Source organism: Ceratotherium simum, chromosome 6 (genome assembly GCF_057802395.1).
Source record: "Ceratotherium simum simum isolate JZ-2026a chromosome 6, ASM5780239v1, whole genome shotgun sequence".
Lineage (NCBI taxonomy): Eukaryota > Metazoa > Chordata > Mammalia > Perissodactyla > Rhinocerotidae > Ceratotherium > Ceratotherium simum.
The window spans coordinates 74697499-74710993 of NC_141905.1; the positions used below are offsets into that span (position 1 = coordinate 74697499).

General features: G+C 41.5%; 1 protein-coding gene across 1 annotated transcript in view; it reads right to left on the bottom strand.

Moving 5' to 3' along the window:
* Positions 1–13495, bottom strand: part of GFRA1 (GDNF family receptor alpha 1) — a 215196-nt gene that overhangs the window by 62279 nt on the left and 139422 nt on the right. The window contains exon 5 of the mRNA XM_087432669.1: positions 5325–5661. Coding sequence (XP_087288795.1) covers positions 5325–5661 — 337 coding nt within the window. The remainder of the gene's footprint in view (positions 1–5324; positions 5662–13495) is intronic.

Here is a 13495-nt window from a genome sequence, read left to right on the forward strand (position 1 = left end):
ATTAAAAACGAGCCATTCGGCACTCTGAATCCACTGCTCAAGACGCTCATGTAATCATTTGAAATGAAAACTGCTCAAATGAACTGGAAAATGTTTTACTTGTATTTTCTCATATTCCCGAACCCTTCTTTCCATGGTTCAAAAGTTTGCATTGTCTAATTGCTGATTTCCATTTGTGAATGAATCAGCGTAAAATAAAATTAAGTGCCAAATTAATCTACCCATCTAGTTTTAGGCATTAATTATCCTCTGAGCCATTTTCTCCTGCACTTGCCGCACGTCAAGACAAGTCCAGATATAGTGATGTAGAATCCAGTTTTCAACTCAGGAACTTAGCCCAAGCAGCGGCGGACATCCTTGATCGCTAAGACCCACAGTTTATCGTGTGAAACGGGTCTGAGTCCACGCAAATAAACACATTCCTCACCTTGTAAAGGTGCACTAACACTGTCAGACCACGTAAGTTACTGCAGCAGAAATGCTGCTTGGTTTTGTGACATGTTACTTCAATTGTCCCAGGTAACAAATTAGCAACAACACGTTTCCTCTAAGTATAACAGGGTCAGCCCCAGTGTGGAAACCGTAGTGCCACGTAGGGCAGAATTTTGAAAATTACATATGCTGTTTTTCTGGAGCTGCACCAAGAGAGACCTTCTTGGCTTTGCTAAAAATCCCCCAGGTCTCCAGGATACAATGATAGGATTCTCAGTCCCCGGGGAAAGGTAGAACCATATACTTGGTGACTTGATCAGAGCCACCACTCTTGGAAACTATGGGGACACAGAAGCTGGGCACCTGGAGGAGCAAGTATATCTCCAGCGGAGCCAAGAAAACCCTGGGGACAAAGGGCACGGAGGCCCCAATCCCTTCCCTTTTGAGCTTCAGCATTATCAGAATCTTTCTAAAAGGAATGAGATATCCTTGACCAAGGACTGTTTCAGCCTTAAAAAAGCAATATGTGACAACACTGGATGAACCTGGAGGACTCTATGCTAAGTGAAATAAACCAGGCACAGAAGGACAAATACTGCATGATTCCACTTACATGAGGTATCTAAAATCGTCAAAGTGATGGAAGCAAAGAATAGAATGGTGGTTGCCAGAGGCTGGGAGGAGGGGGAAGCAGGTAGTTGCTGATCAACGGGTATAAAATTTCAGTTACACAAGATGAATAAGTTCTAGAGATCTACTGTACAATATTGTGTCTATAGATAACAATACTGTATTGTGCACGTAAAAATCTACGAAGAAGACAGATACCATGTTAAGTGTTCTTACTACAATAAAATTTTAAAAAGCAAGCAAGCAAGCAAATACAACACTCAATTCCACCTAGGATGCAATGACAGGAAAGGGAGAGTCTGGGATACTGTGTGTTCAAGTTGGAGGGCTGGCTGTGGCTGGCACCCCTTAGGACTCAGCCCCCAGGGCAAAACATGATGCCTTGGGAAACAGCGGCTGCATACTGAGTATGAACTAAGACCTGTTACTCTGGCATCCAAGATGCAGCACCTCTGCTGCATGTACAGAATAACCAAGAAGGATAGAGCTGCCGAACCACCAACCATCCTCCAGGCTGTTCACAACAGCGACATGGTGTGTTGGCTGTGAGTTGGTTGGCAGCCTCATGCTCCCTCTTTGCTTGGCACTGGAAGCAGAATGGGTTTTGGAATGTAACTCTGTAACTCTTAAATGAAAATAGGAGGGGACATGCTCGAGAGGAAGATGTTAGACCTCTTCGCTAGCCTCAAAGAATAGCTGAGGCATCTGAGTGAATAAGTAGAAAAACAAAAGATAGGAACATATTTGTAGCACCCCAAACCAGTGCTCAAGTGCTGGGCTTATTTCGCATTTCAGGGTTTGGGGGAAAGGAGGTAAGGCACAAGTTTAAGTTTTGTATATGTAACAACTTGCATCAGGAATAAAGGAATATGCTTCCTTTAAGGCCAAACCCAGTCCTGACATCCTTCCGGGCACTAAGGAAAGCAACCAGAGGAAAACTGGCAAGGTAGATGCTGTGCTTCAGGGGAAGAATGGGAGGCTTTTAAATTTCAGCACATCCTTCTAATAATACCTCCGTGTCTGCTTTTCTGTAGACGAGCTTGAAGGCCCAAATAGTCAAGCTCTCACCTCTCCCCAACCACCCCAAGAGGAAAGGAACCTGTCAGCTTCCCTAAAAGAGAAAAGGAAAAAAGAAAACAAAGTCAAAAGAGAGAGCTCAAGTTGCATCTCCCCTGTTTGAAGGCACAGACAGGAGAGAGACAGGTTTTGCACAGAGGCACCCTTGGGCCCTGGGGGAAGGAAATCTATGTGCTGCGAGTTGGAAAACATTAAGTGCAGGGAAGTTTTAATGAGCTTGAGCAGCCCTTTGATAGTCACTGATGTTGAGATGGAAATGGAGCATTTGAAAACGTGAGCTTTCAAAGAATATGGTTTTTAGGAGGCGATTTTCCCTCTTGCCATCCCTTTGCTTTGGGGATATTCAAATGAAGCCTTAAGTCACCCCATCAGCAGCACCTCCCTCTCTCTGGATGGGTATGGGTCATAATGTGAAACCCCACAGAAGCCCCATCTCCGGCAAGTAGCAGCTGCTGCTCTGGGTAGTAGTAACTACAAGGGCCTCCCCGAAATGGATGGAGAAAGGATGGAATAAAATGCATAAAGTTAAAGACAAGATTAATAAAATCTGATGAAAGCAAACACCTAGCTGCCTACCTAGCAGCTTAAATTACATTTACCACATCTGACAGGGAGGGGGTAATCATGAGTAATAAGTCCAGGCTTTGGAAAGAAACTATGGGATAAATAACTTAAGGACAGCTAACACCAGGGGAAGTCACTGATTCACCTTCCCAGGGGAGACTCAAGACCGAGTATAAAACCCATCAATCATGCTGAGATCAATTTCACTTGGTAGGGCGCCTAGATAGTCTAGGATCTGGATTCCCAAATAGCCTCCAAGTTCTACCCAGAGCCAGAAGCGTGGCAGGAGCACAAAGGCTGCTTCCAGTTGTACCTTCCAGTCCAGCACGCCTTCACCCCACTGCATGGCGGCTGTTGTCACCACACCCTGACCTTGATGTGACCAGGCACAGTCAGTTATTAGGTGAGGGCTGTCCCGCTGCCCGTTGTTCATTTCTGCCCCATTAGCTAAGGCCACTGTATGCTTCTGGGGCTGTCTCAACACAAATGATTCCTGGAACCTTCCTACAAGGTCAGTCTCAGCCCCCAAACAGAACCCAAACCATCCTGTTATCTGCAGGTTCCTCTTGCCACCTCACCCAGAACACCCCAAGTTCCCAGACTCCCAGCTATCTCTCACTAGAGCTCAGCAGGAAAGCAATCGGATTTGACTAGTTCATACCAACCCTCCAAGGAGTCTCTCTTTTTAGAAGAGCAGGCTAGGTAATGCAAATAAACCTCTCAGGGTGGGCTTTCAGCTTGTACAGAAGATGTCAAGGACCTTCTCTGGACCTCACGTACAAGATGAACCTCACGAGAAGAGAAGGAAAAGCCTCCATCACCACACTCTCCCCCACTTCCCAGCCATTGCCCAATGGACAAGGGCTCACCCATTGCTCCACTCCCTCTCCAAACTGCTTCCCATCTGGAGGCATCCTGGCTTGGACCCATCAGTGGAAAGGATAACGTCTTACTGTAGGGACAGGGAGGAGCTGTAGCTGTCTGGCTTTAAGCCAAAGATGACCCTGGAAACCCAGTCCTCCTCCTAGCAGAGTGATCCCTTCTGCTCAATGACTAAAGGGGCCCAAGAACTCGGTTTTCAGATCCAGGGATCTTCAGAATCTCTGCTCCCTCCCATCCTACACCCCGAGTGAAGCTCCTGCAGCTTCTTCCTATGTCCTGCTCCCTGACCCCTAGTCTGCAGCTAAGAGGCTCTCAATGGAACAGGGGCATGGGAGTGAGAAAGAGTCCTTGGAGAAATTGCATTGCAGGATCATCTGACTCCTTCCAAGACATACTTTGTCATCCGAGTTCTTCCTCATCAAAAAAAAGTGGAGGAACAGTACTCCCAGAAAATCTTCAGCATGAGAGGGTTCTACAGATAACGAGAAATTTTACTTTTCTTTAGTCACTATTAGAGCACATTTAAAGAAAGAATGAGATCCCATTCTACCAGAATAAAACTTAAATTGCCCAGAAACTCAGCTCACCAGAATCGTCAAAATATCAGAGCTTTTTTTCCTGCTCTCTGCTCTTTAGAAATGGGAAACCTATAAGGAAACAAGCACATAGCCACACCCTTACCTACTTGCCCACCTCTGAACATTTATTGAGTGCACAGGATTTTGTCAGGGATGGCGTCTGAAGCCCCCAGCTCTCCCCTGGGGATAAATCACAGGTGTTGTCCAATGTGATGCCCCATCTGAATCCCCAGCCTGGGATCCAGCCTGCGCATCTGAACCCAGCACGAGCATCGCCTCAGGCTGCAAAGACTCAAGTCTCTGCTTATCAAAATCTACTTGCTTCCATCAGCAGCTGAATTCAACCCAAAGTTCTGGAAGGACACACATCAAATTGGTTTTGGGGAGGGAAGTTGGGAGCGAGCAGGAGCAGAGTGAAGGGGAACCTTCTCTTTCTCTCTACCTAATTTTATATTGCTTTTTTTTTTAAACACATAGAAGGTGTTCCTGGACTTTTTCAAACATTAAAATAAATTAATAAATGGCAAAAAGGAAAAGGAAGCAACTGTTTTCAAGAGCACAGCCCAGGCTTGGCAGGATCTCTGATGGGGGCTGAGACCCGGAAGCCTCACGGAGCAGGAGGATGCCCACTCTTCTTGCCCACGTAGATGACTGAATGACCCAGAACAGATCCAGGCATTCTAGAAGTTCTCCTCTGCAAGGCTGGACACTGCTCAATTCCTCTCGCTAGTCTCTTCCAGTTTTCTGAACTTGATGGTGGAAGCCTCTTTATCTCCAGCCCACCCCTCCCCTGACTGACTTAACCCCTTGTGATCCCCAGAAGTGGCTCAGGCTTGCAGAGTGGGCAGGTGCCTTCAAGATCACCTGGCCTCAGGTGACCCTCTGTGCTTACTAAGCGCAGATGTATTTACCTCATTCCAGCACCTCTCAAAGCTTTCCCGGGTTAAAGATAGGAACCTTCCCCAGCGCGAGGGAGCCTGACCAGCTTCGGAAGAACTGTGTGTTGGATGCGGAGCTCAGTGTCTGGCCAGTCCATTCCAATGACTGCCCTCTTCTCCCTCCTGCCCCCGTAGAAACACAGAAAATGCGAGTTTGGCCACTGAAGCAGCCGCCAAGGCTCTCCCCGCCACCTCATTAATCATCCGGCTGCGGCGCACTTACCTGCAGATGTAATTTGTCTTGCAGGAGTCCTGCAAATTCAAACAGTTGGGCTTCTCCCTCTCCTCATAGGAGCACACAGGCACGATGGTCTGCCGCCGCCGCTCGGTGCAGGCGATGTCCCGGCAGGAGCAGAAGAGCATCCCATAGCTGTGCTTGGCTGGCACCTTGTCGAAGAACTGCCGGAGGGCCTTGTGACACTTGCGCCGGTTGCAGACTTCGTTGGACATGCTGGTGGTACACGGGGTAATGTATGCGGACCTGTACTTCTTGCAGGTGTCGTCGAGGTTGCAGGCCTTGGCCGCATCCAGGCAGTTGTTCCCTTTGGGGATGTGCTCCACTGCAAAAGAAGAGAAAGGCAGGTGTGATCACGGTGCGGGGCGCCTGGGCTGCTCACATCTCCTCTGTCTTAATCCAGATCTGGCCGTTTACCTGGCAGTGCTGGGAGCTCTGATCAACTCTGTGTTTTGAAGCTAATAACTTAATGAGTTCATGACAAGGAGGAAGTATTACGAATGCAAAGGCTGGGAGCCCACGGCAGCCCGCAAACTCCTAGCGGTCTCTTAGATGTATAATTAGGAGGTATTGAGTGAGGCCAAAGGAGCTCAGGCACTTTCCCAACCAGGTATAAACAAGGCAACAGGAGAATAAGTTTCCAGCTCCTGGTTGGTAAACTGAAATTAGGATAAAAGAAAAAAGCAACGAATTATATACTTGTTCATTATACAGTACATAAAATGATATGCTGAATGTAAGTATAATTACCATGCAATCCTCCAGGAATATAATTATGTAATAAATGCATATAGTACATGCTAATTACTATATGATTACAGAGTAATTACATGGTTATTTGAGCCCAGAAGACAAAATATTATGCCAGACTCTCTAAACAGGAAGAAGTAACTACAACAAAGCTGTATTTAAGTTCTAGCTCACAGGCCATTGGAAGAAAACCAGAATAAATTACATAAAAATTTGCAAACCTCAATTGCCACTTAATTTACCACATACAAAATGTGGGATCTGTGAGTATTGAGGTTGCAGATTAGAAAAATTCAGCTAGAATTTTGGATAGAATTTCAGTGGGCTTACAAACCATAGGCCTTAGGAATTTCACAAAACATATGCTGCCCTCTGCCCAAGCCCCCTGTGCTCATGCTGTCAGAAAAACCAGGGCCATCCACTGCCACACTGCCTGCTGCGCGGCCTGGGGAGAGAGCATGGTAGAGGCAGAGCCTACTGGAGTGGCCGGGTGGGCTGGCCAGGGCCAAGCCCAATGGGCAAAGTTAAAAGATGAGTGGACAAGAGAAATTCAACTCAGTCCCTACGATACACGTGTTTTCCACAGGGAGGGGAAGTGATGGAAAAACCTTCCAGAGCCCAGTTATAAGGTGGTCCATGGAAAAATTGATAATTACGTGTAGCAGCGACCCCCCCACAGAGACAGCAGGGAGGTGGCAGACAAGCACCATATAATTGTGGGATTGGATCCCCAGCAAGTTCCTGCTCAGGTCTCAGCCCCTTCTGGGTTCGGGAACCCCCTTTCATTCTCTTTATGCCCTGAGTGGACGGGGACCATGAAAGCATTTGGGAAATTACAAGAGACTAGAGAATTGACAGGAGAGGAGAGAGTCCAGGTCGGTTGAGCGGGACTGAAAGGCAGGGCAAAGCATTTAGCATACATCTAAAGGGCACAGGGAATATTATTCAACCTTAAAAAAAGAAGGAAATCCTGCCATATGTGACAACATGAATGAGGCTTAAGGTCATTATGCTAAGTGAAATAAGCCAGTCACAGGAGGACAAATACTGTATGATGCCACTTATATGAGGTGTCTAAAACAGTCCAACTCACGGAAGCTGAGAGGACAACGGTAGTGGCCAGAGTCTGAGGAAGGGGGAATGGGGAGCTGTTATTCAAGGGGTATAAAGTTTCAGTTGTGCAAGATGAATGAGTTCTAGAGATCTGCTGTACAACATCATGCCTATGGTTCACAATCCTGTATTATACACTTAAAGATCTGTTAAGAGGGTAAATCTCACATTAAATGTTTGTACTACAATAAAATAAAAAATAAATAAGTAAAGGGCACACAAAGCAAGACCAACATTTCAGGGAAAGAAGAACTCTCCCTGTCCTACTGATGATGTGCCTCGCTTTAAGAAAACCCGATATGCAAAAATCGGAAATCACAAAATTATACTCTGGCACCACCAGCAGTGTTTTACTGTGCCCCAGGTTCATGTTTCTGCATACGACATCTGAATCCAACAATTTGATGGGGAAGGCGATAAACAAGACATTCAGCCCTTCTTGAGTGAGCAGTGCAGGAAGCCAGCAGCTGCACACACACATCCCTGCTGGTTTAACAAGCACAGCTGGTGCATTTTCTCCATCATGACCTCCCCAAACCGGCTTCTCTCTGGCTCCTCGGTTTTCACATAGAGCCTCCTTAGGACTCAAGGAGTGAAATATTCACCATGTGCCCTGACAGGATCAAGGCCTCCAGGCCTTGGGAACACTTCTAGCCTTTTCCTCTTTTGAGACTTCTAATGTTGTGCTGTTGGGCCCACAGGCAACAGTGATTTATATTCTTGAAGGTCTACAGTGTACTAGGAGATTTCTAAATTATGCATTTTTTCTGATGATAATCCAAAATAAATTAATATGACCATATTCTGGATCATCTGAATTAGACCCTTAAGGCTGGATATTGGTACACAATTTCACTGCCTGCATTTACACTTTCATTGGTGTTGAATGGTACTTTATGATCTCTGGCTAAAAAGAAAAGAACAGAGGCACAGAGGTGGACCTAATGCTTAAATGATGTAGCCAGTGATATATGAACAAACAGTTCACGTAAGTTCCAATGGAGAAAAATGGCAGAAGAATAAAGTCATCACACGGCACCCAGTAATAGAGGCCTGCCAAACTCAAAAGAAGTCATGCTAAAACAGAGTACTACATTCCAACGGTAAGCACCAATTGAGATTCAGCAAAACAATATCATCCCTTACATTAAATTAATGTTGTTAACTTGCATTTCATTGTTTTCAAAGTTTTATTCATATTTAATTTGTGTGTTGCTTTTATAATTGTGTAAATAAAGATCAAGAGCTTACAGTTTTATGTTTATAAATTTCGAATAAAATTATAATAAAAATAATAAAACTCAACATATGAGGTCCAGAAAATTTATTTCTCTCTGAAAGTAGTCTATATAATACACAAGTTTTAAAAAACTGGCCTGGAAAAGAGTTCCTTGACAAAGGTCTTGGCAATGAATTTTTGGATATGACACAAGCAACAAAATCAGAAATAAACAAGTAGGGGCCAGTCTCGGCGGACTAGTTGTTAAGTTCGGCGCACTCTGCTTCGGCAGCCCGGGTTCGGTTCCCAGGCGCAGACCCCCACCACTTGTCTGTCAGTGGCCATGCTGTGGCGGGAGCTCACATAAAAAAAAAAAGAGGAAGATTGCCAACAGACATTAGCTCAGGGTGAATCTTCCTCAGCAAAAAAATAAATAAATAAACAAGTGGGATTACATCAAACTTAAAAGTTTCTGCACAGCAAAGGAAACCATCAACAAAATGAAAAGTCGAACTATGGAATGGGAGAATATATTTGCAAATCATATAACTGATAAGTGGTTAATATCCAAAATATATAAAGAACTCATACAACTCAATAGCAAAAAACCCACATAATTCACTAAAAAATGGGCAAAGGACCTGAATGACATTTTTTCAAAGAAGACATTCAAATGGCCAACAGACACAAGAAAAGGTGCTCAACATCACTAACCATTAGGGAAATGAAAATCAAAACCACAATGAGATATCACCTCATACCTGTTAGAATAGCTAATATCAAAAAGACAAGAGATAACAAATGCTGGTGAGGATGTGGAGAAAAAGGAACCCTTGTACACTATTGATGGGATTGTAAATTGGTACAGCCACTATGGAAAACAGTATGGAGGTTTCTCAAAAAATTAAAAATAGAATTACCATATGATCCAGCAATTTCACTTCTAGGTATTTATTATCCAAAGAAAACAAAAACACTAATTCGAAGAGATAGCTGCATCCATGTTCACTGCAGCATTATTTATAATAGCTAAGACATGGAAAAAGGTAAGTGTCCATTGATGGATGAATGGAAAAAGAAAATGTGGTGGACGTATATTTATATATATATACACACACACACACACACACACACAGTAAAATACTATTCAGCCATAATAAAGAAGGAAATCCTGCCATTTGTGACAATATGGATGGACCTTGAGGGCATTATGCTAGGTGAAATAAGTCAGACAGAGAAAGACGAATATTGTACGATCTCATTTATATGTGAAATCTAAAAAAACAAACTCATAGAAAAAAAAGAATCAGATTTGCGGTTACCAGAGGCAGGGGATGGGAGTGAGGGAATTGGAGGAAGGAAGTCAACAGCTATGAACTTCCAGTTATAAGATAAACAAGTACTGAGGATGCAATGTACAACATGATGACTATAGCTAACACTGCTGTGCAGTATATTTGAAAGTTGCTAAGAGAGTAAATCCTAAAAATGTTCATCACAAGGAGAAAAACATTTTTTTTCTTCTTTTTTTTCGTATCTATATGAGGGGATGGATGTTAACTAAACTTACTGTGGCAATTGTTTCGCAATATATCTAAGTCAAGTCCTTATGTTATACACCTTAAACTTACACAGTGCTGTATGTCAATTTTATCTCAAGAAAAATGAAAAAAAAATTGACCTAGTGTTGCTTGCTTTGTCATAATGTTAGCTTCCTCTTTAAAGTTGTGTAGTTTTAAAACTACAATAACTACTAATTTTTTTCTTCTTAATGTTATCGAAAAAGAAAAGCAATATTTCAAAGCAATCAGTGTGACTCAGCCTCACTTTCAGCTGATTCTGTTTTCATCAACATATAACTCTGCCAGAGCACCATTTCCTTACCATTATTTCATAGCCTGTGACAAATTCCAGAATGTACAACCTGGCACATTCGGAGAAGCAAAAAACTATTAATTGATTTCCAGCTCACAGGTCAATGAGTGACTTCCTTTTTGTTTCTGATTCTTATTCACAGAAAACATTCTCATTACCCTTCCCAACTTGATATATGAGCCCAGCATTTCCCAAATAGAAGAATGTGACAAAGACAAAAGAAGAAAATTACAGACTAATATTCTTACAACATAAATTCAAAAAGTTTAGTAAATAGTATTTAGCAATACATTAAAAGGATAGTGCGCCATGACCAGCTAGGGTTTATCCCAAAATGCAAAGTTGGTTTAATATTTAAAAATCAATGTAATTCACCATAGTAACAGACAGGAAGAGAATCACATGATTATTTCAATAGACAAAGAAAAAGCATTCAACAAATTCCAACACTCATTCCATAATAATAAATGCTCAGCAATCTAAGAATAATGGAGTATCTTCTTAATCTGATATAGGGCACCTATGAAAAACCTACAGCTAAAGTCATATTTAATAGCGAAATATTGACAGTTCCCTCCTAAAACCAGGAACAAAGGAAAGATGCCTATTCTTACCACCTATAGTCAACATTGTACTGGAGGTCCCAGCCATTGCAGTAAAGCAATGAAAAGAAATAAAAGGTATAGAGATTGGAAAGGAAGACATCTCTATTTGCAGATGACTTGGAAAATCCGAAAGAATCTACAAAATAGCTACTAGAGCTAATAAATGAATTTATCAAAGTCAAAGGATATAAAGTTAATATATAAAAATCAATTGTATTTTTATAAGCTATCAGCAAAAATATTGGGAAACAAAATTTGAAAACATAATTCCATTTATAATAGCACTAAAAAAAAAAGACACTTAGGAATGAATTTAAGACACACAATACCTCTATACCAAAAACTAAAAAACATTACTAAGAAAATTAAAGACTATCTACATAAATGGAAATATACACCATGTTCATGTATCAGAGGACTCAATACTGTTAAGATGCCAATTATCCCAAAATCATAATATGTTTTGAAATTGGCAAGCAGATTCTAAAATTTATATGCAAATGCAAAGGACATAGCATAGCCAAAGCAATTGGAAAAAGAACAACAAAGTGAAGGACTTTACACTGACTTCAAGATTTACCATAAAGCTACAGTTATCAAGACAGTGTGGTACAGCATAGGCATAGACAAATCAAACAGTGGGACAGAAAACAGAGCTCAGCTTAAATATACCCACACATCTATAGTTATTTGATTTTTCACTAAAGAAATACAACAGAGAAAGTTTTTCAACAAACAGTACTAGAATAACTGAAAACCAATGTAAACAACAACAACAACACCTCAATCCCACCTTCACATCATACATAAAAATTAATACAAGATAGATCACAGACTTAAACATAAAAGCTAAAATCACAAAGCTTTCAAAAGAAAACATAAGATAATCTTGGACATAGACAAATGTTTCTTAGGACCACAGAAAGTAATAAGCATAAAAAAAATTGGTACGTTAGATTTCATCAAATTAAAACTTCTGCTCATCAAAAGACATTGTTAAGAAATTAAGAAAATAAACAGACAAATCACAGACTACAAGGTAATATTTGCAAAACAAAAATCTGACAAAGGACCAGTATCTAAAATATATTAAGAATGCCTAAAACTGAATAATGAGAAAGAAAATAACTCAATTGAAAAATGAGTCAAATATTTGAAAAGACACTTCACAAAGGAAGATACATGAATGGCTAATAAGCACGTGAAAAGTGTTTAACGTCATTAGTTATCAGAAAAAATGGAAATTAAAACCACAATGAGATACACTATATACCCACCACAGTGGTTAAAATTCAAGTCTGACAACCTCGAATGTTGTCAAAGATGTGGAGCTCTTGGTATCTCATACATTGTTGGTGGGAGTGTAAAATGGTCCAATCACTTTGGAAAAACGTGGGGCAGCTTTTTTATAAAACTAAACACATGCCTACCCCAAAACCCAGCAATTCCACATCTAGGTATTTATCTAAGAGAAATTAGAACATATGTCCACAAAAAGATGTGTACAAGAATATCACGTAACACTATCTATGTGCTATAACATATAATATATAGAATAACACTATATTGATAATAACCAAAAACTAGAAACAGCTCATGAACCCATCAATAGGAAAATGGTTAAACACTGTGGTCTATGCACACAATGGAACACCACTCAGAAACATGAACAGATGAACTGCGGATACACACAATAGCATGGATGAATCTCAAAAAAACTCTGCTGGGTGAAAAAAAGCCTTACACAAAAAAGTACACACTGTATGATTCTATGTATGTGAAGTTCTAGAATAGGCAAAACTAATTTATTATGAAAGAAATCAGAAGAGTGGTTGCTTCTACAGGATGGAGGTGGGGATTGGCTGGGAAGCAGCAAGAGAGAACTTTCTGGCATGACTGGGCACACACCGACGCACCACTTCTCCGGCCATGCTGAGGCCACGTCCCACATACAGCAACTAGAAGGATGTGCAACTATGACATACAACTATCTACTGGGGCTTTGGGGAAAAAAAGAGGGGGAGGATTGGCAATAGATGTTAGCTCAGAGCCGGTCTTCCTCAGCAAAAAGAGGAGGATTAGCACGGATGTTAGGTCAGGGCTGATCTTTCTCACACAAAAAAAAAAAAAAAAAAAAGAAGTTTGGGTCAAAACTCAGAAAATGGTACACTTAAGGTTTGTGCATATATAAATTTACCTCAAAAGGAAAAAAACTAAACAAATAAGGAAAACTGGTTAATGATATGTATGCTGAAGCATTTAGGGGAAGCATATTGATATGTGTATTTTAAAAACTTAGATGGATTGACACACGGACACAAGGATGGAGAGAAGATACGTACAAAGCAATTACATTCAAACTTAATGGTAGAATCTAGGCGGTGGGTTGACTGTAAAATTCTTTTCACTGTATGTTTGAAAATGTTCAAATAAAATATTGAAAAAAAATAGATTCATGTATACTCTATTCCTTTTCAAAAAGTTTCATGCAGAATATGGAAAACAACTCTTAGCACCTCCTTTCGCCTCCCTTCTTAGTCTCCTCACAAGTTCACCTCCAGTTCCCTCTCAGGCCCTATTGCTGTGTATCCTGCTGC